The 25,797-nt window shown below is 30.2% G+C and overlaps 2 protein-coding genes across 15 annotated transcripts in view; both read right to left on the bottom strand.

The window, feature by feature from the left end:
• LOC107445917 (protein hu-li tai shao) overlaps window positions 1-1,476 on the bottom strand; it is a 72,097-nt gene extending 70,621 nt beyond the window's left edge. For 4 of the 9 annotated variants that reach the window (XM_016060409.3, XM_071187618.1, XM_071187622.1 and 1 more), the window contains exon 1: window positions 1,225-1,476. The gene's annotated coding sequence lies outside the window, so the exon portion shown is untranslated. The remainder of the gene's footprint in view (window positions 1-1,224) is intronic. The other 5 variants (XM_071187619.1, XM_071187626.1, XM_071187623.1 and 2 more) reach the window with 4 other exon arrangements.
• Window positions 1,477-9,046: 7,570 nt separating this feature from the next.
• The window catches only part of LOC107445941 (copper homeostasis protein cutC homolog), a 33,740-nt gene continuing 16,989 nt past the window's right edge, over window positions 9,047-25,797 (bottom strand). For 4 of the 6 annotated variants that reach the window (XM_016060453.4, XM_016060454.4, XM_016060456.4 and 1 more), the window contains 3 exons: window positions 24,574-24,707; window positions 19,532-19,559; window positions 9,047-9,342 (listed from right to left, as the gene is read on the bottom strand). In XM_016060453.4, the coding sequence (XP_015915939.1) occupies window positions 9,152-9,342; window positions 19,532-19,559; window positions 24,574-24,707 (353 nt within the window). In that variant the 3' untranslated portion in view covers window positions 9,047-9,151. The other 2 variants (XM_071187399.1, XM_071187400.1) reach the window with 2 other exon arrangements.

Raw genomic sequence — 25,797 nt, 5'->3', positions numbered from 1 at the left:
GGAGGAAAACCAGTTTTATCAAAATGAAAAGCGCCTGTGGTCTAATTTTTAAATATCTAGTCTAATGATGCATAATTCCAAAAATAGAAAATTAATCATTAATAGACATGACTCATCAATGTAAAAAATCAGTCATCAAGGCTAAAAAATTTGTACACAGGTGCACTCTTCCATTTTTGAATACAGAGAAAAATCGGCTCTAAATCACAAAGATGAAGTGCTCCAAACTGTGGATTAAATCATGAACAATCTACATCCCTACTGAACAATCTATGTTTGAAGCAAGTGATGGTAATTGAGAAATCTGCCCTCCTCCTCCCAACTTCACAGTAGAATTCCTCCCTATACCCAAAAAGGGGTTACTTCAACCCAACATTGTAATATGCTCAGTTATTTAATGAAAATTAAAACATTATACAAATGCATTATTACTTATTAAAAACACATTCATAATAATTCATTATAATAATCATTAAAAACACATTTAAATAATTTGAAAAGCTCTATCGTTCAGATTTCTACCTTTCCTGGCGAAATGGGGAAAAAAGGGGCAAAGTAACTCCAGTTTATGGGATGTAAAACTAATTCTACTGTAAGCAAATATAAATCTCAGAAATAATCAATGAACAAAAATATTCTCCATAGATTTTAAATAATAAAATTTGACAATCTCAAAAATTTGCATAATTTGTTGACCAAAATATAAATTAAACCTTTTGATCTAGTACTTTGCAAAATTAAAAAAGGTAAGAATTTCATAAAACAGGTTCAATTCGGATAAGATTGTACTTAAATACTAGGCCAACACATGAGGAAAGTTTTAGATTTAGAGTCATTAAGCTTATTATGATTGTACCTATTTTCAGAAGTCGCGAATAAAAAGTCCTGTTCACACAGGTTTTCTGAGAAAGCATAGTAATAAGGACAACGAAAATAACGAGTAAGAACACTTCATATAGAGCTAAAATTGAAATAAAGAACACGGCTTCAAGTAATAAGTCATTCCTGTCAACTCACAAACTAAAACGGTTATAAAAATCCTTCAATGCTTACGATAAAACATATAAAAACGTACAGACATAAATATATTTCAAATGCAAAGACCTTTTTACTATTTAAACACCAAAAATATTAAGTTTTAACCAAACGATGACATAAGCTAAACTCACAGTTGTTAAATAATGTGTTCGTTGAAAATAGACGTAAAAGAAAAGGTGCACTTACCCAAAATTAAAAATCACTAACTTCAATTACAAAGTATAATAAACTAACATTAGGGTAAAAGAAAAATTGACGAATTTAAACATTAAGTAAAATACACCAAAAAACCCCAAACACACCACCACATCAATTACCCACAGATTCGCAAGGGCGCGGCATGAAACAAGAAATTTCTGTATATTGAATTGATAGTACCAGGCATAAACGTCTGCGCATAGATTTGCCTCCACACAGACGACCAATCAAAAGCAGAATATTTGGCGAGGAAAATACTCATCAGTATTTGGCGAGATTTCGGTGTTTTTACGAATGCCATATCGAAAAAGTGCGTTCGTAAAATGTTACAGTTTTTATAATTTTGAACGAGTAGATACTACTCAAAAGATACATTAGTGTCATACGGTTGATTAGGAACACTATTACGAAAGCAGCCATTTTCATTTTATCATTTTGTTTTTAGATAGCCACTTCAGATTCGAACCTATAACCATGCTTCAATATGACGCACAGAACTTCGTTGCAGTGACAGATAAATATTTAGTTGTGTTTATTTTTTGCTGCTTTTGTGATTAATAGCATTGCAAATACTTTGGCCCTTTTTTATTTACGTAGCACTAGAGCTGTATAATGGGCTATTAGCGACGATCTCGAAACATCCCTGAGGATGATCCGGAGACAACATACATACGTCAAAGCCCATTTAACAGGGAGGACACATTCACTCACCATCCATCCATCAACAGATCGTAATTTTGACCTGAATCAGAGCATAATCAAAATCTGATCCAATACCCCTGGATATTACAGGAACTTAAAAGACTTTGTGACCCCAACAGACCTAGCGAGCATCAGTCACCCTTTTGTAAATGGGAAGTACTGGCTGGCGGGGATCAAACTTACGATCCCTCACACAAGGGCCTTACCAGCCAATCTATCCAGGTTGCATTACAGATCCACAACTAAGCTATTTGTTTGAAAGCGTGAACAGCGATGGCGTCTGCGCCAACGTAAATAGAAAAACTTTTTTGTAAGAAAATAGTTTACCATTATAATGTAGTACATAAATAGTTCAATTATATCTCTTTTCTCACTCAGGAGGAGTTTGCGCTTTCAGCTTCTGGATTGTTATTGAAAGGGGGAACGAGTCGCAATTGCTCTGTCCGGAGCGTACTGGACATGCTCAACGGAATTTGGGGTCAGGAGATTTATCTAAACAATGCATCCAACGAATATATTCAGCTTCTGGAAAATCATTAAAAAAATTAGCTGTTTGGTGCCACTCGTTGTCGTTCACTATGATCAAATCAAGTCAACTACGTCCCTGTTGTTGTTGTGGCTGTTGCATTTCATTTACGTCGCACTAGAGCTACACAATGGGCTATTGGCGACGGTCTGGGAAACATCCCTGAGGATGATCCTTGCGCGAAGTCGAGCACTTAGCGGTAGAACAGTTCAACGAGGACCAATGCCGCACACCCTCCGTCCCTTCACAGACTGATCTAAGTGGTCACCCACCCGCATGCTGACCGCAGTCAGTGATGCTGGACTTTGGTGATCTGCTGAGACCCATGTCTTAACGATCAGTCCACTGCGTCCTTGAAAAAGTAAATGTAAAGCTTCAGGAAGTCAATCTTTCACCTTACCACCAGTCACAAGGCATGAATAGGTTTGCGATCGCTGCCATCAAACATGGTGCCATTGTGCTCGATTTTTCAATCACTGATACACGTTCTTATCTCTGTGATATATGCATAGCAGCACACTCATCTATGCCCTTGAACTAGAGGAGTAGTAGATAGAGTTTTCAGAGTTTTAACCCAACCTCCCAGGACCCAACTTAACCCAACCTCCCATTTTTTGCTCCAGGTTTTTGTAATTGATTATGTCTCGCAGTGAACTAATCGTAAAGACACGATTCCTAGTAGAACACTGAAGTCAAGCATCACTGGCTGCGCTCAGGAAGCGGGTGGGTGACCACTTGGATCAGTCTGCGTACGGACCAAGGGTGTGCGGTATTGGTCCTCGTTAAACTGTTCTACCGTAAAGTGCTCGACTTCGTGTGCAGGTCGTCGGGCTACCGAAGCAGGGGTGCCATCCCCTCTGCAGAGGATCAAAATTGTGATGGCATGTCTTCGGATCATCCTCAGGGATGCTTCCCAGACCGTCGCCAATAGCCCATTGTACAGCTCTAGTGCGACGTAAATGAACTACAACAACAACCAGACCGTCGCCAGTAGCCCATTGTGCAGCTTTAGTGCGACGCAAATAAAATACTTACCAGCAGATTTCAAACGAACACCTTTTTTTTTTCGGATGAATTTTCAAATGATGCCACATTCATGGAAGTTACAACAGCAAATCATCATTAATAAAGGCAGTAAATAGGGATGAAAGTAATATCTTTGAAAAGATTTTATTATTTAGATTGAAATATTACGGAGTCCATTTTGCGATGCTGATTTTTAGCACCTTGAGAGAAAAAAAAAAAGGAAAAAAGGTCGATTGTTTGGACCACTTATTAGTAATTTTATTTTTTGTGTATTTCATCATATCTCATATTCTTTCTAAATCTAGCAAACATTTCACCTTTTTTAAAACTACATCGATTAATAACTAAAACAAATATTCACTACTAACTCAAAAGAATTACTTAGTATTAATATCTAAGGAAATACAGCGGATTTGAGCTCAGAAATTAGATAATTTATTTCTTTTATTCAAAAGAAATTATATGTTTGAAAATACCGCCTCGCAGAACAAGCTCTATGCTTCTACACCATAAATTCTACGAGGCGATATTTTCAAACAGATAATTTTGTTTTGAATAAAAGAAATAAATTTTATAATTTCTGAGCCAAAATCTGCTGTATTTCATATGGTATTCAGTAATTATGGTGAGTTTGAAGTGAAAACTTATTTTAGTTATAGAAATATTGTTAAAATAGACGACAGGAATGCACGACTTCGAAAGAACTAGCATTTTTTGGCTGTCCAGATTTGGCCTCTTTTTACTTGTTTATTACTGTTTGTTCTAGTTGCAAGCCTTGCACCATCATACCTTAGTTAAGAGACTAAGATCATTTTATAAATTTTCATTTAGGTTTAAAATTCGAAGTTGGTATAGATTGTTGAGAAGGTAATGTTTATAACGATCATTTTTTTTTTAAATGTCAAATTGCGCAGCAGGAGCAACTTTGAGTTTCAGACTTGAAATTCATTGTAAACATGAATAAATCAGGTAACAAAAACTATGTATATAGAGATACTACTCAAGAGAGTCTCAAAATATAATGAACACGTTGTGAGCCAAATGGCCTCAAAATACTACGGAAACAGTGACCCGGAAGATTTGCCAGTAAAATCAGCTCAATCTCGTAGAAAACTCCATCCATTCGCGTTTTCGAGTTGCAGTTAGCACCAATTTCATTTTAATGGATGAAAACTTGTACCCATATAAAATTCCTTTGGAAACTAAAGGACATTCATTGGATGCGAATATATAGACCAGCCAGCCAGCTCACCAGATCTTAAACTTAAAGGACACGTCCAAGACACTGATGTAAATGACAGTTTAAATTCTCATTTTCTTCAGATAACTATGGATAGCATTTTTATTTATTTATTGCTACACATGCAGGCTTGTGCCCAAGGCCAGATTTAGAAATCCGGAGGCTGTAGGTTTGGGGGCCCAGAGTTCGTAACTTCTAAACCAAATGTACATGTTGTTTACATACAAATTGCTTTTAAATTATTTATAACCTAAGTAAATTATGATATAATTAGTAAATTTAAGCTTATATTTATTTCAAATTTTGTAAACTCATGCTTCGAATACGAAAAAAAATATTTGCATTAGGGGGAGCCTGAATGCTTGGAGGCCTCTTAGGCACTGGACTGATTATAAAAACGACTTAAACATTACTCAAATTGAATAGTAGATAGCACAAATTAGAGAAAGACAACGCAAACATATATCTGTAATTACGGTTGGATTTGGACCCGATACCTTGATGCTGCAGAGCGTTTGGCAAAACCGCGAAGTCGTTAGGCCAGGGAAGTCTAAATAGTCACCTATGACTTGAAAATAGCGTTGCTGAACAAATTGGCCCAAAAGTCGCATGAACTTATAAACTTTGGTATGAAATCAATGTGCAAGAGAAGCCCAGGCTGATTATTCACAGGGTAATATATCTGAAAGAAAATCCTTGCAGCAATTGTCAGAAGGGCCTAAGCTGGTGGAGTGATCATTATGGCCTGCGAATGTTTCCATGACATTTTCTGGGTGAATTCATAATTGTGGAAAGCACAATGGATCAACACAAGTACGTATCTGTCCTTGCGAATCCTTGTTTACCCCTATATGCGAATTGTTTTTCTTTAGGTTTGTTGCATTTAACAGCAGGCAATGCAATGTATCATACAGCTCACAGCGTACTAGCGTGTTTCGAAGAATATTACCGTATTCACTTGGCCACCAAACCCCGCAGACTAAAATTCAATCGAGAAATCTGTGGAACCACCTTGATCTGGTTGTTTGCACCATGGATCCTTAACCACGTAACCTAACGCAGCCGGCCACTGCAGTGGAGGCAGCATTGCTCAGCAACACAGTGAACGCCTTCAAAAACCTATTCGACTCTCTATCTGCACGTCTCGCCCAGGTTCCCTCTGCAAAAGGTGGTTATTTTGGCTTTCAGCAGTTGGTAGCATTAATGTGACTAGACTTTGTAATAGATGTTGAATGGGTATTATAAATTTTATAACACCCTATGTTCATACCAACTTTCATTGAAATCTACCAAATAGTTCTAGAGAAAATTGGCCAACTGAAAATTCTCATAACTTTGAACGCTAGAGTAATAAAAATACCCAATAGGGAAAACAATAACCACTAGTGGGGGTGTGTTTTGTGAGGAAGAGTTTCACAAGAGTATTTTTTTTCTTATAGTTTTGTTGTTCATTTACGTCACACTAGAGCTGCACAATGGGCTATTGGGGACGGTCTGGGAAACATCCCTGAGGATGATCCGAAGACAAGCCATCACAATTTTGATCCTCTGCAGAGGGGATGGCACCCCCGCTTCAAAAGTATTGAAAAAAACCAAAGGTTATATCGAAGGAAAAAAAAATATATGTTCAGGCAAAAAAAAAATAATAATAATAACAAACAAAATCAACTACGAATAATTTCCTATTATTCTAAAAAATTTTCAGTGGGATTAGCTTTTAATCTTATAAAAAATTTTTTTGAATATGTTTCTCTTGCATTTAGGGGGTAGTACAAAATGACTAGTGCCTACCCACAAAAAAAAGAAAGGATTGAAAGGTTAAGAACTAGTTCTCAACTTTTCTAGTTAGTAACGTGAACAATCTTTCTTACACCAACAGATAAATTAGATTCTGGGATAAAAAATAGTATTGTTCTGTAGCTACTGTTATGGATTAATACCAATGAAAAATAAGCGTGTAACTTTAAAAAATTCTATGAGCACAAAATTAAATTATTAGTTTTCACAAGTGTTCTTGAAATTTTAAACAGTCTTGCATAATAAAAAGTATTTATGCACAGTATTTTTGAAGATTTTTTAGGCATAGTTATGGTTTACCACACATGGAATCCATTGTCAGGTATCAAAAACAGGCTTGTAGGAAAAATAAGCGCCTTGAAAATGAAAATTTGCGGTTAACAGTTCAAGAAGTAGCCTTTAGAGATATGCTAATTAATTACATAACGAACATAACATTTTATGTTACGAGCTAAGACACAAAAGCATATTTTTCTCTTTAAAAATCCGAAAACAACTTTATATTTATTTTCAGTTTCGGATTTTTGACCCTTATGAGTGGTAAATACGACTACAGTAGCTTAGTCAGAAAAGCGGTCGAAAATTTGAACTTCTAAATGTTACTTTTTGCATACTGCGATGTATCTATAGATGCTTGACTAAATGTAAAGTAGGCTGGGATAGTCTGGTTGGTAGGGCGCTGAACCCATGTTTGTGAGAAGGGAAGTTTGAATCCAGCCAGCCGAAGACTCCCCACGTAGCAAATAATGTATGTTAAATCAGTTGGGTCACAAAGTCCCCCATATTCCCAAATTATACCTCTGGGGGTACTGAATTGGAGATTGATCGTTCTCTGGTTCAGGTCAAAATAACGATCTGTGGATGAATGAATGGGTCTGCTCTATAAACGTGTGTGACTGGCAGAAGTCTAATTTTTGGCTGTAGATGGCACCCCCTCTGCCTTAATGGCCAACTACAACAGAATGTGAACAATAACAAATTTCCTAAAACTGGAAGAAATTTAGAAAACTTCCGCTGCATCCCACCGCTGTTACGCTTATGAGGCGATGTGTGAACAGGCTTAATATTCTAGAAAGTTTTATTATTGTAATTTTTTTAATCAAATTTTACCATTTAAACAAATTTTCTGTATTTTATAAATTCCGAAGCGTTGTAAACCGAAAATAAATTTAAGTAAATTAATACCAAAACATAAATGAGAGCTGAATGGAAGAATCGGCTAAATGACAGCTTTTAAAAAATTGAGATTTCTCGCGGAAAGTTCTTATTTTAGTTTTATTTATTATATAATAGCTTTATAAAATTCATTTATATAACTAAATTTTTCATTCCGAAGATGCTCAGTGGAAGAACCGGCTAAGTTACATTATTTGAGTATTAATTGGATGGAAAAACTGGTTAAGTAACTTGCCAACACATAATTAATAAACCCTAAAAAATCTCTTGCTTGCTTCCAACGAAACAGCAGCTTCCATACATTAAGGAGGAAATTATACTTTTTTACGAATCAACAATTAAAAAAGACAAGAAAAGTAATCCTTAAACGACTTCAACATACAGTTTCTTTGTTTCGGTCAGCATTAGTCTGTGTTTCAGACACACTATCCTTATAAAAAATTTAATTTGCTTTAAAGCAAAGTGGTGTTGAAAATAAATATTTTTTTGTGCTTCTGCAGCTTTTTCAATTTATTATTATTGCTACTGGCTGAGTACTCGTTTTTCTTTTTGAAATAAAACTAAATAATCAATAAAATGGTAATGATCAACATTACAAAATCATGCACAAAAAATGCAAATTTAACAGTATTAACAATGTAAACTAACAATGTAAACTTAACAATGTAAAATTAACAGTATCATTCGTCATAATTCTACTGGTCGAGACCAGCTCCTGATAGTAAAAAATTACCATAATCACCAATTTTCTCTGGTATTCATCCGATTCTGTAGTCTTTAAAAAACCTATTTCCCCAGTACTAGGTATTATGATATGCATATTAGTATATAAAGTGCATATTAGGCATAAAAATCAATTGGAAGAAATAACCCGGAAGTCTCATGGCAAATTTTAAACCCTAGCGCCATCTGTGCTTACTTTATCCGGTCAACCATCCATGAAACTATTTATATCATTCATATATATCGCGTACCATTTAAAAATTATACTAACCCTCAAATTTTAATGTCAAAAATCCGAATTTGTTGAAAAAATTAAGTTTAATCAGTGAAATTAAGTTTGTTTCAGCAGTGATCGCGAAAGTATCTAAAGAGCGGGGGAGGCTCTTTCCCTCTCTGTACGTATGTATACACATACATAAATATATATATATAAGCAGTCATATTCAGCATGAAAATCTGATTCACTTCATATGCACATCTATGTATAAATAAGATGCATTTTTTGTATTCATAAGGAAACTGTTCTGTTCTCAAATGTACAGATATTAATAATGAAGTAAAAAAAAATTAGATTTTGTTAAAAATTTTAGAGTTGTTTCCTTTTAAAAGACACAAAATGCTTGGAACAAATAGTACTTTTTTTCTATAAAAATATATAATTCATTTTTATATAAAATAAGAAAGATTAATTTCATAACATTTGAATTCATTCTTTAGTCTTGCTTTCAGGAATAGCTGCACAAAATTGTCTTCATTTTTTTAACAATTTCAATTGAAGTCATAGGATGATATGTTGTTCCTTTCACAACATTATTATCCTCTACAACAGCACGTGGAAGTTGAGCAGAAGAATGATATTCTGTAGCACCGGTGAAATCTTTTATTTCTTTCAAGTTCATCACATTTATGCCACAACCTGCAAAAGAATGAAATATTACGCAAGTAAAAAAAATATTGTTCTGTGTTTTTTCATAACTTTTTTGTTCAATACATGATGCTTAAAATTAAACTCACTATAGTAAGAGGCTTCTACAGTGGGTTCTACTAAACTGATGCGAATAAAGCTATAAATATATGCTATGTAGATAAGATACAGGTATCTTTTGGAAAACTTAGTTTATAATAAATGGCTCTGTAGAGCTAAAATCAAATACAAATGAATAGCTCATGAGATTTTGCAATAAAAAAGGTACGGTGATCAACACAGCCACCAAATGTGAACCCTTACGACTTTTAACAGCTTGGTTTTTTTCAATGGTGGCATTTACCAAAGATGTGTAATTAATAAAGCCGATTTAAAAATTAGAATTGCATGCGATAATTACATCATTCCTACCGGTACGTTGGGAGCAGTTATTGATAATACAGTCATATACATTCAGTATATTGTTGATCAACAAGGTACGCAAATAAAGCAAACAGATTTGCAAAACTAAATAAAATATTTTGTTATTCTTTGATTTTTGAACTATTCTTTCTTTTTATTTTGCTATAATAATACTGGCAGTTAAAATTTGAAATTTGTTTCTTCAAATTTTGATCAATTGATCTATAACATATATTTGAAGTATCATTCAGATCTGTTAAATAGTATGAAAGCTATGAGTCACTGAGTACCGCTATTTTTAATCTTAACACCCTGTACATAATTTATTGAAGTACTGTTATTAATAATGCATAGATGAACAATAGTATTCATGGGCAGTTAGTTGATGTATATTATTAAAATCACATTAATATGCATGATAATGCATACTAAAAACAGTGCACTAATATATATAGTGATTTAAATAGTATACTTAAACAGTGCACTAATTAAAAAGAATAGAAAGTAAAAAAATACTTAAATAAAAATCAAGAACAGTTTTATGACTCAATTTTAACACCCTACATTTTGATAAAAGACATTTTAATTTTGCCTTTTCGCAGAGTTAAAAATTTAGAAACTTATAATTATAAAAGAAAATATAAATTCTTTTTGAAGAAGGAGCTTAAAAATAAATAATCAGATCAAATTAGAGAACAAGAATGTAATTTTTCAAATTTGTAATTCAATAAATTCTTTGAAATTATATTGGTTTATATTCTCCGTGGTATATGAATAAATATTAAATATTGTTTGACTAGCAAAGCCTTGAAGTTCTAACAACAATATATATTTTTATTTCCATGTTTTTCAAAGATACATTGCACTAAAGTATGTAAGAAATGACACTGCTTAATGCAACAGAATGAAACTCAATATGTGGATAACTTCAGGTATGCACTAGGAAGTTTTCTAACTCAAATTTCTCATAATAATTGTTATAGAGCAATCATTTTAAGAACTTCATAAAAAAAGCACATACATTTAAGGTGCATTAGAATATTATACATTTTATTATACATTAGAAAATAATCAGTAGTATAAATTTTAACTGCTCAACTAACCAACCACGATTATCCCTTTAAAATATGCCATTATGCATACAAAATAATAATAATAATAATAATTTTTATTAACATGAAATTTCAAATCAACTAATGAGGCTGTTGTAATAATAGTCATTTTAGGTAACTAGTTAAAAACAACATCAAATAAATATGTAATAATATTTTAGAACACCAAAAGCTTCAGCCAAAATGCAACCACACAAATGGTAGTTCATTATAAAAATATGATAAAATTAGAGAAACAATATTATTTAACCAGTGTTTCAAGCTGCAAGAAGTTATCCAAATATGATTCTGTAACATTTGAAAAACAAACTTAAATAAGCAAATGACAACAAGCATTCCTTTTTACATTTGGAAATGGAATATTAAATTATGTTGCCATATCTCTTACCTTAATGAAATACTTCCTTCCTTAATCATATAATTTTAAAATAATGTTTCAATAATCTCTAGACAAAAACACAGTAAGTATGCCACTTAGCATTTTTGTAAAAAAAAAAATAAATTAAGTGAATGATTACTCAAATTCACCATTTAAAATTTCTATGATATGATTACAGTATTGCTGATTAGAATCTATCATTCATAAAATTAGATGAAAGAGACGAATCAAGAATTGCAAAACTATAAAAATTCACCTTACAAAACTCATTACTGCATTTTTTAATTAATAATAAAAAAGTGTATGATCCTTGAATTCATCACCATAAAAACTTGATGATGGAAAATAGTTAATTAAGTTCTCTCGTTCATAAAATGAGTGAATTACCAAAAAGTTTGAAATAATGAATCCTGCAGTCTGAACCAAGTACACAATTGGTGGATGGTCCCTAATTTTTTTTTTGCATTATCAATTAAAATAAAAAAAAAGTTGGCTCAAAAATCCAAATAATTTGATTCTTCAAATTTGTTATTTTAAAATCCGCAATTGTATTCGTGGGATTACCATTAACAAATATTAGGACAAAAAGCCCAAAATCAAGACAAAATATTTTTCATCAAAAATATCAGGACAACTACAAATCCTACTTAACAGCACATTAACAAATATTTCTATACAAATAACGTTTACTAAACTTAACTTAAAACTTTTTTTAAAAAAATCCATACAAAAAAAAACCTATATAAATTTCTCATTATTCAGAAATATGTTTGCAACATTTAAATAAAAGATAATTTTAAAATTGTCTTAGAAAATATGTAATTTATAGAATTTTCATCATGTTTTTTATGATAAATAATTTCTATTCAATTACTACTTTTTACAGAAATAAAAAAAAAAATTAAATTTTCATGTTGTTCTCAGTTTGCATTTTCAGAAGTCCAAAATAATTATAAGATTTTAACTGCACTGTAAAAGCACTGCAATTTATCACACCAAGCGCTAATGTAGTTTTGCTAACAGAAGTTTATTAACAAAAACATATATTTACAACAAATTTTAAATTCATAAAAATCAATAAAAACATTTCACATTTTAATATTAAAATGCTTTGTAAATTTTTAAATTCAAAGTTTCTTTGAAAGAAAAATTTATTTAAATCAAGCTGCTTTTGTTGATTTACTCAAAAATAAGCAAACATTTACATTGATAGCTTTTAGACAACAAACTTAATAATTAAAACGCATGTTACACAAGCAACGCCATCAGACCAAGTGATGGATTGGTTATTCAGTGTACATAATAAAACCAACATAATAAAAAGTATAATATAATGAAAGAGTGTTGCCAGAAACAGTAAATATAAATGTTCTTAACAAATTAACAGTTTTAAAATCTATAAACAATGCAAAATAACCTTTAACAAAGCTGTCCATTTTTAATTTAGGATCAATGACCTTAATTAAAATAATTTAATAACAACAGATCATTAATTGGAAAACATAATGCCAGGAACTCTTTCATTGCAGGGTGGCCACTCTCCAGATCAAAAAAAAATCCCTGAGTTTTCCAGACTTTCCAGAGTAAATTTCTAAAATTCCAGATACCACAACGCAACATTAACGAGACTTCATAAATTTATTAGCTATACAACAATATACAGTAAATAAAAAAAATATATACTATATATACAGCTGTGTTGCTTTTAAAATGTGTTGTATAAATTTCTTTTACAAATGTGGATNCTTAAATATATATATATATATATATACATACATACATACATACATACATACAGCTGTGTTGCTTTTAAAATGAGTTGTATGAATTTCTTTTACAAATGTGGATACACATTTACAAGATTTGATGACACATTAAAATGAGAAAAAAGTGTAAATGTTCTCTGATAAAACAGGTGTAAAAAGTTAGGTATTTCTAGCACCAAAAAATATATATTAATTCACATATTTCTGCTAAAAATATAGATTATTGAAATAGCAGCCATAAAATTTACATATAAAAAAATAACTGCTGTATACTCAACCATAAAAATAAACTTAAAAATTAATAATAGTTTATAAAAATTATAAAAATAAAAATCTACATTTCAAGGAATTTTAGAAACTTTATTTTGTATAAAATAAAAAGTTGTTATATAAATAGCTTATTACACAAATTGATCAACTCCATCAAACTAAAAATTTAGAATTGAGATCGAAATTACTTGTGAAATAAATTATCAATAAATGAAAAGCCAAAAATACTTAGTCATATAATGTTGTTCATTTATATTATCTGGGAAACTTACTTTAAATATAAATATAAAAAATTTACTACCTATATATATATTAATATATTCTTTGACACTTAAGTTTGAGATGTTTTAAAAAGAGGAGTTAATTAAATTATACAGTATAAATAGCTCAACAAGTGAATAATTGAAAGCTTTTAAAAATTAATTTCTTATAGCTTTTAATTGTTCATCAATTAAAGAAGTTTCTAAATAAAAATCAGCCGTTAATTTTTGTTTTTTAGCATGCAATTCTTTTTTAACTTTTCATTTCGATTCTTTTCTAACATAACTTTCTTTTTTTCTTCTGCTGCCTCCTTCCTTTTTTCTAATACTTCAATATAACGTGGGTGAGACTGTTTTCCGTAGTTTATCATGGATTTCGTCACAGTTATATTGTTAACATCACCAGTATCCATAACACCATCATGAGTTTGCCTTAGAGCAACTAAACTATCTTCATGTTCATTTTTTATTAAACAATCTGAATTAACAGAAAAGCCCCTTTCTATAAAAGGACTTCATGTGACAATATGAGGAGAAGCTTAACAAAGGAACGTAAATTTTCTGGTGCATTGCAAACTTCAAATAGAGAGAAGAAAACATTATCTAGTCGTTTTTCCCTCTTCTCAAATTGCTCCATTTCTTTCTTAACTAGAGGATTCCGAATGAATGTTTTGTAACTATCTTTCACACAGTCAGTCTTGATACCTGATATCCAATTGCTAGATACCAACATGGAAAGGCAAGATGAAAGCCGTTTTTCAGCAATTGCTGTATTTAAAATTACACCAGGATCAAGACAAGATAGCCCCTTTGTTAACTGGAATTTAAAAGGTGATCTTTCTAAAATCTTTTCACAGAATTTTTTATAAGCAATTGCACATTCTTTCCTAAATGAAAATTCTTCAGAAGGTGAAGAATCTCTTATTTTCCTAATTTCATCCTTAACTGCAAAACTGAGAGCAACTTCGTTGATTGGAAGCTTATTATCTGCCAATGACAAATCTATTTTTCCTAATTTTGAAGAGTTCTCTACTAAAATATCGGGTTTTTCAAATTTATCAAGAAGAGATCTTAAAATTTATGTTAAATTAGAGAAAAGTAAAGGAGCTAATGGAGCATCGATCTGAAATTCTGTGAGAAATGTTTCAATAAAAGCAACTAATGACTGGAAAAATGCCAATTTTGCAGCAAAGAAACTGTCTTTGATACACTCCAAGAGTAAACTGAAATTTTTTGAGCCAACATAGATTTTTTTCTCCTTCTTTGCTGCTTTTCAGGAATGAAAGTGGAGAAAAATAAAAAAAGCTGAACTTTTACAACGCAGGTCACTGGAAGGAGGGGGGGGGAGTGCTCTATATGGGGGGGAGTGCTTTAAAAAAGCAACTTTTAATTATGCTAGGTTTTTTATTCAATATTTAAAGTGGCAGAAGCATTTAGACAGTTAACTTTAAATTTTTCTTAAATATAATTTAAAAATTTTGACCACTAATATATTAAAAAAAATTAAGCAATTATAGAAAGGCACAACTATTAAATTACTTACTAATGAAAAATATATCACATCTTTATAGTAACTAATTTAAGAGAAAACATACTTCTACTTCTTTCAAGAATCTTGATATTGGATTTTTAAATCGCATGAATATGAATCACGATTTTGGATTTTAAAATCGCGTGAATATGGATCATGATATTGGATTTTCAAATTGTGTGAATATGAATCGCGATTTTGGATTTTAAAAGCACGAAAATACAAATAACGATATTGGATTTTAAAATCGCGTGAATACAAATCACGATATTGGATTTTAAAATCATGTGATTATGAATCGTGCGGTTGGACTTTAAAATCGCGTGAATATGAATCGAGCTGTTGGATTTTAAAAAACACGAAAATACAAATTGCGATATTGTATTCTTAAGTCGCGCAAATAAGAATCACGATGCATAATTTTTAGATCACGTGAATACGAATCGCAGTAAATACGAAAAACGTTAGCTGATATTACAACTGCGTGATAACGAATCGCAAAATTGGATTTAAAAATGCGTGAATACAAATCGCGCCGCTGGATCCCATACAGCAAATTTCGTCCTAAAGACCTCCCAAAACATTCCGAACACACCTAGAACAGTCATATCCGTAGAGTGTCAGAAGAAAGAATTTCGTAGGATGTCACAAATAGACAGCAATATGACAGGCTTTTCAAAGGAGTGTTTTAGGAGTCTTGTAGGATCTTCGTTCAGCGCATGCGTGTTAACTTCAACTTTACCGTTAATGTTATTTCTTTTATCCAGTGACAAGAGCATTTCTGCTAGTGAAATCTAAATGATAAGGTATTTATAAGCTCAAATATCTTTATTAGTTTCTTTTTTGTTTATCTTTCTTTTTTTTTATAATCTATTTATATAATTGATTTATAAGTGTACTTGAAATGTGCCATTATCGTTAATATCTCAATTGCAATGTGTACATACATTACAAAATGTTTAAATGCGTGGTTTATTTATTTTTTTCATAATTATTGAGGAAGCTTTATTTTTATTATTTCGTGAGGCAAATTTTTTATCTGTTCTGATAACTCATTCTTTCTATTATTTTTGTTTTCTTCCTTTAAGTTCAACTTGTTATTCGGCATGTTTTTTTGGTAACCCTAAACTAATCATTTCTTCTAATTACAGATGAAATGACATTTAAATTATTTCAATGTTGCTATTCATCTTCATTATTTAGTATATTGTTATTTTACCATTTCTACATAATTTTTTCTATAAATGGTGTTTTCAATATAAATGTAAACAATAACAATCTCCAACTCAATAATTGCTACTGCTTATTCTGCTAGGCTATATTTTCAAACGGATAATTTTGTTTTTAAGAAAAGAAATAAATTATATAATTTATAAGCTCAAATCTGTTGTATTTCATAAGATAATAACGATAAGTAATTCTGGTGAGTAAGAAGTGAAAATTTGTTTTATTTCTTTAGAGATGTATTGTGAAAAAGGTGACATGGTTGCTAGATTTCGAATAACTCCCTTTATTGGCAGTCCTGATTTGGCCTCTTTCCATTTGTTTATTATTGTTTGTTCTTGTTGCAAGCTGTGCATCATCTTACGTTAGTGTTAGCACCTTTAGCATTGTAAACATAAGTAATAAGTATTCAAATACCATGTTTGCAAGAATCACAATGTTCTCTTGCAAGTTCTCAAAACACAATGATCGCGTTGCGAGCCAAATGGCTTTAAAATACACCGGAAACAGTAACCTGGAAGTATAGGCGTACAGAGCTTGCAGCGTTCCCTTGTGTAAAAAACGCCGTCCACAGGGATTTTTAAAATTAGAGATACTTAGCCAAGTAAATAACCAGGCAATGCCTTTTAAATAGGTTCTGAAATAATTTTATGTTTATTCATAAAAATACCTACTGGTTTGTTTACATTTTCTTTTTGTTATGTTTTAGAAGCTGTTTGCAGTGTTTTCACAAATACTAAAGTAAATGAAGTTGGAAGCATTATTAGAGGCTGGTTGCGCCATGCTAAAGAAAGAAGAGTTTATTCTGAGTGTAAATAAAAGTTTTACTTATGTGATTCTAATATTGTTTATTTTTTTCTATTCTCATATTTATTTGCATACACTAAATTTATGCTGCAAAAAATAGATAAATCCTTAAAACAAGTTATCATTTTTAATATCTTCAAGATACTGATTTAAGTATGCCTTCAGCTAACAATTCTTCAGCAAAACATGGCAACAGCTGTTTTAGTTTGTATATAAAAACAGATAATTTTATAATTTTATTTGTTTTTTAAATTGCATCATTGACACAATAACTAAACAATAAAGTATGTGATCCATAATATAAAATGTTTGATATGATATTTTTAGTATTTGATAAAATAGTCACAACTTTATTTAAACTATTTATAATATAAAATGTTTTTTAGTAAATTTTGCAGAAGAATGTAATGAGAATTATTTTGCCAATTAACTAGTTTCAATTGATAATACGAGAAATTTAAATATGAATGTGAAGTTCTGAGTATTAGAGCAACATTAAAAAGAAATATATTCATTATTTTATTATAAGATATTTAATATATCTACTACATTAAACAATATGAGCAATCGTAAATTACAATGTACATAAAAGATTCAACAAGTCTCATAATTTAATTTAATTAGAAATATTCTTTAAAGAAAACTAACGCTAATTAGGAGACTTATAACCTTCCTTGGTGTTCAAAGGGTACATTCAATTAGACTTTTTAATAATGGCCAAGTTTTTATTCCAAACAATAGAAATGTGAAATCCAATTATCTTGCATATTTTTGTATTAAAATGATACATTATTCTTTTCTTTAGATACGTTTTTTTTTTAAACTGTTTTACTCCCTTTAGCTTTACTAATTTTCTTAAAAAAAATAGTTGAGGAATAGCCCATTTTTCTGGAAAAATAGAGTGGTATACAAATTAAAAACTATCACCTATTTTTTCATTTAGAAAACATTTTTCTGACTTCTAATTCAGTAAATTTAAAAGAAAAACCTTATTTAAGTTGCTAAAATTAATAAAAATTTCGAAGATGAAATTTATTTCCAAAATGAGACACCATCCTATTACTATCATACCATTTCCAACATGCATCCCACAAGTTATTTAAATCCTTAGTAAACATGTCTTTTTATGTCCTAATGCCATCCTAAAGCGCTCTAAAGGTATCCTGAAACTGTCCAAGTTATGACATCATTAAGATATCTGCAAGTGGAACATTCTAACACGCAGATGACATCCGTAGGACATTTAGCGGTAAATATAGGACTTCCTCTGGAAGTCACAGAATCCTAAAGATGACAACTTTAGGATGTCATAACGAAGTCAATGTGCTGTATGGGATTTTAAACTCACGAGAATACAAATCGCGATATTGGGTTTCAAAAACGCTTAAATACAAATCGCGATATTGGATTTTTAAATTGAGTGAATAGGAATTGCTAGTACGATTTTTAAATCGCGTAAAAAAATTGCAACACGTAAGTTTTAAATCAGTTAAATACGAAAATCGATGATTGATATTAAAATCGTCAGATTAAAAATCGCGATTTTAGCAGATTCCAATGCAGTTCCTAATATTTAAAATTCCAAAAATCAGTCAGACAAAAAAAAAAAAATCAAGTATCGGCGGTCGAAACGAAACGCTTAGACTCCTTTCCACTCTATAGCGGAAGTCATAGTAATCCGACTATCGTTCGGGCGGCTAGGGTTTCTCCAATAGGACTTCCCAAAAATTTTCGTTTTTGGAACATGGTCGGAAATTTTCAAAATTGGGAGAAAAAAAAGCGGATTTCCGCTTTTTTGAGGGGACACGAAGCGTTCATTGGAGGATAATCAAGTGATGCTTGATCGCGATGCGTTTTGCTCTGAAAAACTAAACATAACGGAATGGGAAGTAAAGAGCCGCGACGTGCGACAAAGTTATTTTCCAGAATCGAAGTGAAATTCCCTGAGAATTCCCGGTTTTCTAGTGGTATTTCAAAATTCCCTGAGAATTTCCGATTTTCAGAGTGAGTGGCCACCCAGCATTGTCTTCACTCCAAATTATAAATTTATTGATAACAAAATATTCTCAGGATTGGAAAAATTTTGTTATATATTTAGAATTGATTACATAGTAAATAAAAAACATGGATACATAGTGGTTTTTATATTGTTCAACAGATTTTGAACTATACTTAGAATATAAGGGTATATGATCATCTTTGCGCTGAAATCATAATGATAAATGCGAATTTTTTTTTAGAAATTCTTACTACACTGAGCATGAAATAAAATTGCCTATTCACATTTGATAAAAATTTGCATGTAAGTTTCTTTTTATGAAAAGTTTTTTTTTTAAACAAACAATAAATAAATAAAATCTTAGCAAATTATCAATAATTATATCATAATTCCTGTTCTAAATTCACTAATACTAAACAGATTAACTCACCAGGCATGATAATTATTCTTGATTCAACCTAAAAATAAAGTAAAACAAATAAAAAATTGTTTCACAATATCAACCAGAAAATATACTAAAATATATAAATTTTGCACATTTTTTAAATTGAAAATTATTTATTAATTAACAATAAAAATCTGTTAAATGCATCTTTCTCTGAATTAATTTTAGGAAAATTCTGTGTGTTTAGATTAAAATAGTTGAACAATTTTATTCTAAAGAAGAAAAAAAATAAAAGAAACAATTAGTTTTAATACTATGGCTGCCACTTATAAAATAACAGGATAATAACATATTACTTTTTACAATCTAATTTCCAAAAACGTAATCAAAACAATATAAAAGTCATTATTTAATAAAACTATTATCACCATATTTTGAAATCACACTTTTGAAAGTAATATGTTGTACAAATAAAAGATAAGAAGATGTCTTGTTATGCCTTTCACACATTTAAAATTTTCATTTTTTCACATTTATTGCACAGAACTAAGAAATTTTTGCTACCTTTGACCAAAAAAAAAAAAAAAAAAAAAAAAAAAAAAAAAAAACAAAGAAAGGATTGAATTTTTTTCAAATAGAAAAATAAGATAGGATGGAGGAAGAATTATCCTGCTCCTTGTGAAAATATGTAAAACTGTATTGGCTCAATGGTTCAGTAATAATTGAATAAAAAAAGATGCACAGGAGGATTCAAAGCCAACAGAAAGGTCAGTGAGGACATTTCTTGGTCACTACAATGTATCACAGAACAGATAATGTAAAATGTGAGCAGCATGATGATCAACCAAGCATCGAATCTTGGTCTGGAGTGGCTGCACCAAATTTGTAATAGACAAACCAGATGTCCAGGGCATACATAGAAAAAAATGACTTCCGCAACACCTCCAGTCCACTGAAATGTGGTCACTGATGTTGTCGCACCAAAGCTTTATTTAAAAAATGCAAAATTTATGTCACCAATTACAAAATGTAATGCTATTTAGATGGAGAAACACACAAAGGGATAACTTTCAGATATGAGCAGACTATTCAAGAAATGAAGTTGATTTTTTCCCCTTTTGTACTGCCGTCTTACATTAATTACAAGAAAAAAAAAAGGACTGGAAATCATTAAGATTAATATTCAAATTTCACCTAAAATATCACTTGCAAGCTTATCATATTTGACTTACACTGTTCTGCCTATGTGTCATTGGCCAAATCTGATTAAACAAGGGCCCCATAATTCATCATTGCTTCTTGTAACTAAATTTTCAAAACTATGAAGATTTATAACTCATAGTTTTACTTAAAAATATATGTAATACCTATATAAATTTATAATAATATATAATTGAACAGGAACAGACCTAAGGGGAGCAGCAGGTCTGCTTTGGGTGTTGTGTGGTAGGTGTCAAAATAGAAAAAAAATTCATTAATTTTCTCAAATGTTTTTTTCATTTCCGTACTCATTAACCTACTCTTTTCTTACTATAAATGTCACGTTGAAAAGATTATCAGGTTCTTTACAACAGGTATGTTTCAGTTATATGGAAACAAAATAAGTAACAAAATTGAATAAGTATTGAGAAACTCAATTATTATACTTAACAAGAACACTAAAATTGTGTCTCATATTTTCATTTTAAAAAGAAAATATATACTGGGTGATACTAATAATGACTTAATAAATAATATAATAATAATCAGATTTATTATGTAATTAAATTTTTAAAATTATAGAATAAAGAAATATTTAAATATATTTCAAAAATCATAAAAAGATATGTTTTTATTTCTAAATAGACAATTGCAAAATTTATATCCTCTTTATTAAATTATTATGTTTATTTATTTATAGATTTTTAAAAATTAAAACTCCATATTTAATATGAATTATGCCATTGCTTCAGTGTAAATATGATTTTTAATGCACTTACAAAGAACAAGGGACAAAGAAAAATATTTTAATTCAAATGTCTTTAAAATTATAAATAAATATCTAAGTATAAAATTCCACACCTAGACGTCTGTTTAACGGAAGGGTCTCTTTTTCGGCCACTTTTTAACAATCAAAATGTATAAAACTCTTTTTCCTTTACAAAAAAAAATTTTTTTTTTTGTTACACTAGCAGCTTGTTAAAAAAATATGCAGAGATCCTCTGATTTTCTGCTAATCTATGCTTTTTAACTGACTCCCGATTTTTGTTCTATTTTAATCCGACTTTTGCTATAATATGAAAAGAAATGGGATACCACAGAAAGAAAATCTAGCATTTCACTACAGCGCAAAAGAAATCCCGTATTTTTTCTCCCGTCTTGTATAAAAGGATATTATCACCAAGAATCATACACTCAATTTTAGAGTGCTCAAAAATATCACCATTTGAAAAAATCGAGGAATTGAGATGAAATTGTCACAACTAAAGCAGGTCATTATGTGGTTATTCAAAAGCCTGATTTGGAATTTACGGATCGTAATAATGCTACATTAAAAATGAAATAAAAATTTTAAAAATTATGTTGAAAAACCAAATTGTTGAAAATGCGATCGACAAAACCATGTATCAATAAAATCGTCATAAATTTAGTGATCAAAAAATAATTCTACAAATGCACAATTTGAAGTTTCCCATGTATGATAATGTAGCATTAAAAACTAAGAAATTTTTTAGCAATAACTGACAAAAATGCGATTGTAAATCCACAAGGGATTGTGTGTGAATCGTCAATAATTGAGTGTGAAATGCCTAATTTGAAGTTTGGAGAATGAAATAATACCGTATTAAAATATTGAAATTTTAAAAACCAAGTGAAAATTCGTTTTCATAACTACAGAAAAAACACTTCTCAAAACCACACAGATTTGCTGTGGAATCGTCGCTAATCGAATGGACTGAAAAATTATTATTAACTGAAATGCGTGATTCTGATGTTATAATGGCACATGAAAATATCATGAGGAAATCTGAAACAAAAGCTGCAAAAATAGTAAAACGACGTGGATTAATTTGTTTTTGATTGAAATTGCGTTAATTATTGTCTATTTGCTGTTTTTATTGAATAAGGTTGTTTTGATGTCTGTTTACCTTAAAGACCTATTATCCGGAAAAAATCTATTTCCCAGACTAGACAAAGTTCTGACGATTCTGGATATGGGACTTTCCTCTGTATTTAGACTCTTGATTTAATAGGAATGAATTATCTAGAATGACCCAAAAAATGATGTTGAGAAATTTGTTTAGTAAAATTTGTTGAGAATTAAACGAAAAACAAACAAAAACTTCTATCAATTCATTCTTCATAAAACAGTGAGATAAACTACACCTCTGTTTTTCTTTTTAACTGTTTGTTTTTCTGTTTTTCATTTTAGTCAATCTAAATAACTATATAATGTCTTGCTAGTTCTTCTAAATTCTTTCAATATTTGACATGTTAGAGTATTCAATGTGCTAGAGTATTCAAATCTCAACTATAGTTCCAGATAAAAATTTCAAGTTTTAACCATTTCCTAGCAACGGCTAGTAGATGTTTTTGTCGTTTTATCATCAAAGGGAATTTTACGCTGATCAAAACCTTCACCATTTTCTGACTAGCTAGAATGATTAAATAAATAGAAACTTTTGCTAATTGACAGAAAAATTTCATTGTTTACTAACCGCATTAAATAAAATGTATTATCAAAAGGATCTCCGACAACTTTCTGATTGGCTAAAGAGCTCAAATTTCAACAGTAATCTCTGTTTGCACAGAGTTGCAGTAATGGTAAAACAGGTTTTAATTGTCTCCTGAGCACTGCAAACAAATTTTAGCACCATAATAAGTAAATTTCTCGTCAATTCATAATTTGACTACCTACCAACTAGTTACGAGTATTTAAAACTGAACTGGCTCTCTACACTAGATGTCAATATAAGTTTTAATCATTTTTTTGACAGTGGAATTCATGTTGTCCTTTTAACACTAAATAATATTGTCAATAAAAATTCTGATCGCTTTCGAACTACATATAGTGCTTAATAGCAAGAAGAATTTGCATCCAAGTAGAATTTTTTGTTGATCAAAATTTCAGCCAATTATTTTACTTAAAGTAACAGACACAAAACTAAAAAGAAAAAACAATAAAATAAAATAAAAAATTTCAATACTAAGTTTTTCGTTTGGGGCAAAGAAAAGGAAATATTTTTAATTTTCTATACCTAAACTAAGCGTTGCATATGATGAGTAATAAACTTCCATCATCCCATTCTTATCCTTCATAGATGACATGCCCTACATTTTCTATTTTCAGGGTGACAAAAATAAAAAATTATTTTCTCTTTTTTCATCCAGTAGAGGAATGTAGTTTTTAAATGATATTTATTATTACAAATGATGCAGTGTATAGATGGGAAAGGGATCCCGAAAATAAATTCTTGCCCCGAACATAAAATGGCCGAGATTCCTTTCTGTAGTTGAGAAATAAAATGCTGATTTATATTATATGAGGTATTGATGCAAATTCAATTTGTGCCAATATTATTGTTCTTTATAATAGCACAAAAAAAGAACAGAACAGAAATTATTTAAAAAGTTCTTTTTTTTTAGACACAACAAATATTTAAAAAAAAGTAGTAGGTAACTAATAATTAATGATTTCTAAAATAAAGATTTATCTTAGTTACGTTTAACTCACTCAATCTCATTTGTCCAAACAAAGATGCAACATGATACAAATAAGTCTTAGAATAATTTTTAGCATACAAGAAGAATAGAGCTCAGCAATACAATTATTGTTAAATTATTATTTTAAAATGAATTATAAATAAATTCAAATATCAGAAAGTAAATGTCTAAATTTTTATAGCATTTCTACAACATGGGTAATGGTTTCAATGAATTATTTTGAGAAATGGTTTTCATGTATGTATGCATTACAAATTTTAGTAAATATGAAAATTCACTGAAAGAAAATTGATTAAAATTGGAAATTAATTTAAAGGAAAAAAAAAGCTTACAAATTAAACTAAGTTTGAACAAAATGTTAACTTTCAGAAATAAAAATATACCTTTTCAATAAAAGATTTAATATTTTCCATTCCTTTGTAAGCACTTGTTGAATGTCCACTAGTTAAAATTCTTGAAAATCCCAATTCAATGATGTCAGATAGAGCTACAGATGAGTCTTCTATCAAATCAAAGGCTGTAGGAATTTAATATTAGTTGCAAAAATACAAAAGGACTTTTAAGAATATTGCTATAGTTACAGATACAATATTGTTATTTTCTCATGAATTGAACATAACAATACACACTAATTAGTAACATAGTACAAAAGTACTATAACATACATAGGTACAGCATGCAAAAAAAACCGTGACCACTGTCAATAACTTTTGATCTAATGATTGGATCTTAATGTTTTGAGGGGGTGACTTCAAATATGCTAAATAATTAATGCAGACATTATTTTAAGTTTCGGGATCAGATACCAAAGCAAATTTTCTCAGAATAAATATACATTTTTTTGATGGATTTGGATTTCTGCCCTGTAAAATACAAGGGATAGCTGCAATTTGGAAAGTATGGCCCCAACAGTTTGTCAGGAAAGCACTCCAAAGATTGGACCTCTTGATTTTAATATTACTTTTTGTGAATTTCACTACATCTCGAGAGCTTTTCAAGAAAATTGAAAAATTTTTACATACAATTATAAAATTTGTTTATCTAAAGATAATTTGATGTGCATAAAATAGCTTTTAATAAATACTAATTATTTATTTTATTGGTCGAAAAATTTAAAATTGTAAGGTATAAAATTTTTTGTTTCATTTTAAAGATAATTTTACATGACAAAGTACAAAATTTGAGAAAAATCGGTTGAATAGTTCCCGAGAAATTGAGTTACAAAAAAGTCAGATATTTAAAATTCGATTTCTCAGGAACTATTGGTCCGATTTTGCTCCAATTTTCTCTTAATTATTAAAATTAAGAGATCCAATCTTTGGAGTGCTCCCCTGAGCAAACTATTGGGATCATATTTTGGAGTTCAGAAATCTGAATACTACATCAAAAAAAAAAGGTATGTTTATTTAGAGAAAGTATGTTTTTGTGCCTGATCCCGTAACTTGAAATATCGTCTGCACTTATTAAACTAGCCTATTTGATGTCTCCCCTTTGAGTCATTAAGATTGAACTTGACGATCCGATAATAATATCAAAAGTTATTCAGGGTGTTCCTTTTTTTGGATCACAGTACAATATATATATATATAATGTAGCATTAAAAACTA

This window comes from Parasteatoda tepidariorum, chromosome X1 (genome assembly GCF_043381705.1).
Source record: "Parasteatoda tepidariorum isolate YZ-2023 chromosome X1, CAS_Ptep_4.0, whole genome shotgun sequence".
NCBI lineage: Eukaryota > Metazoa > Arthropoda > Arachnida > Araneae > Theridiidae > Parasteatoda > Parasteatoda tepidariorum.
This window is presented reverse-complemented; position numbering and strand designations above follow the sequence as displayed.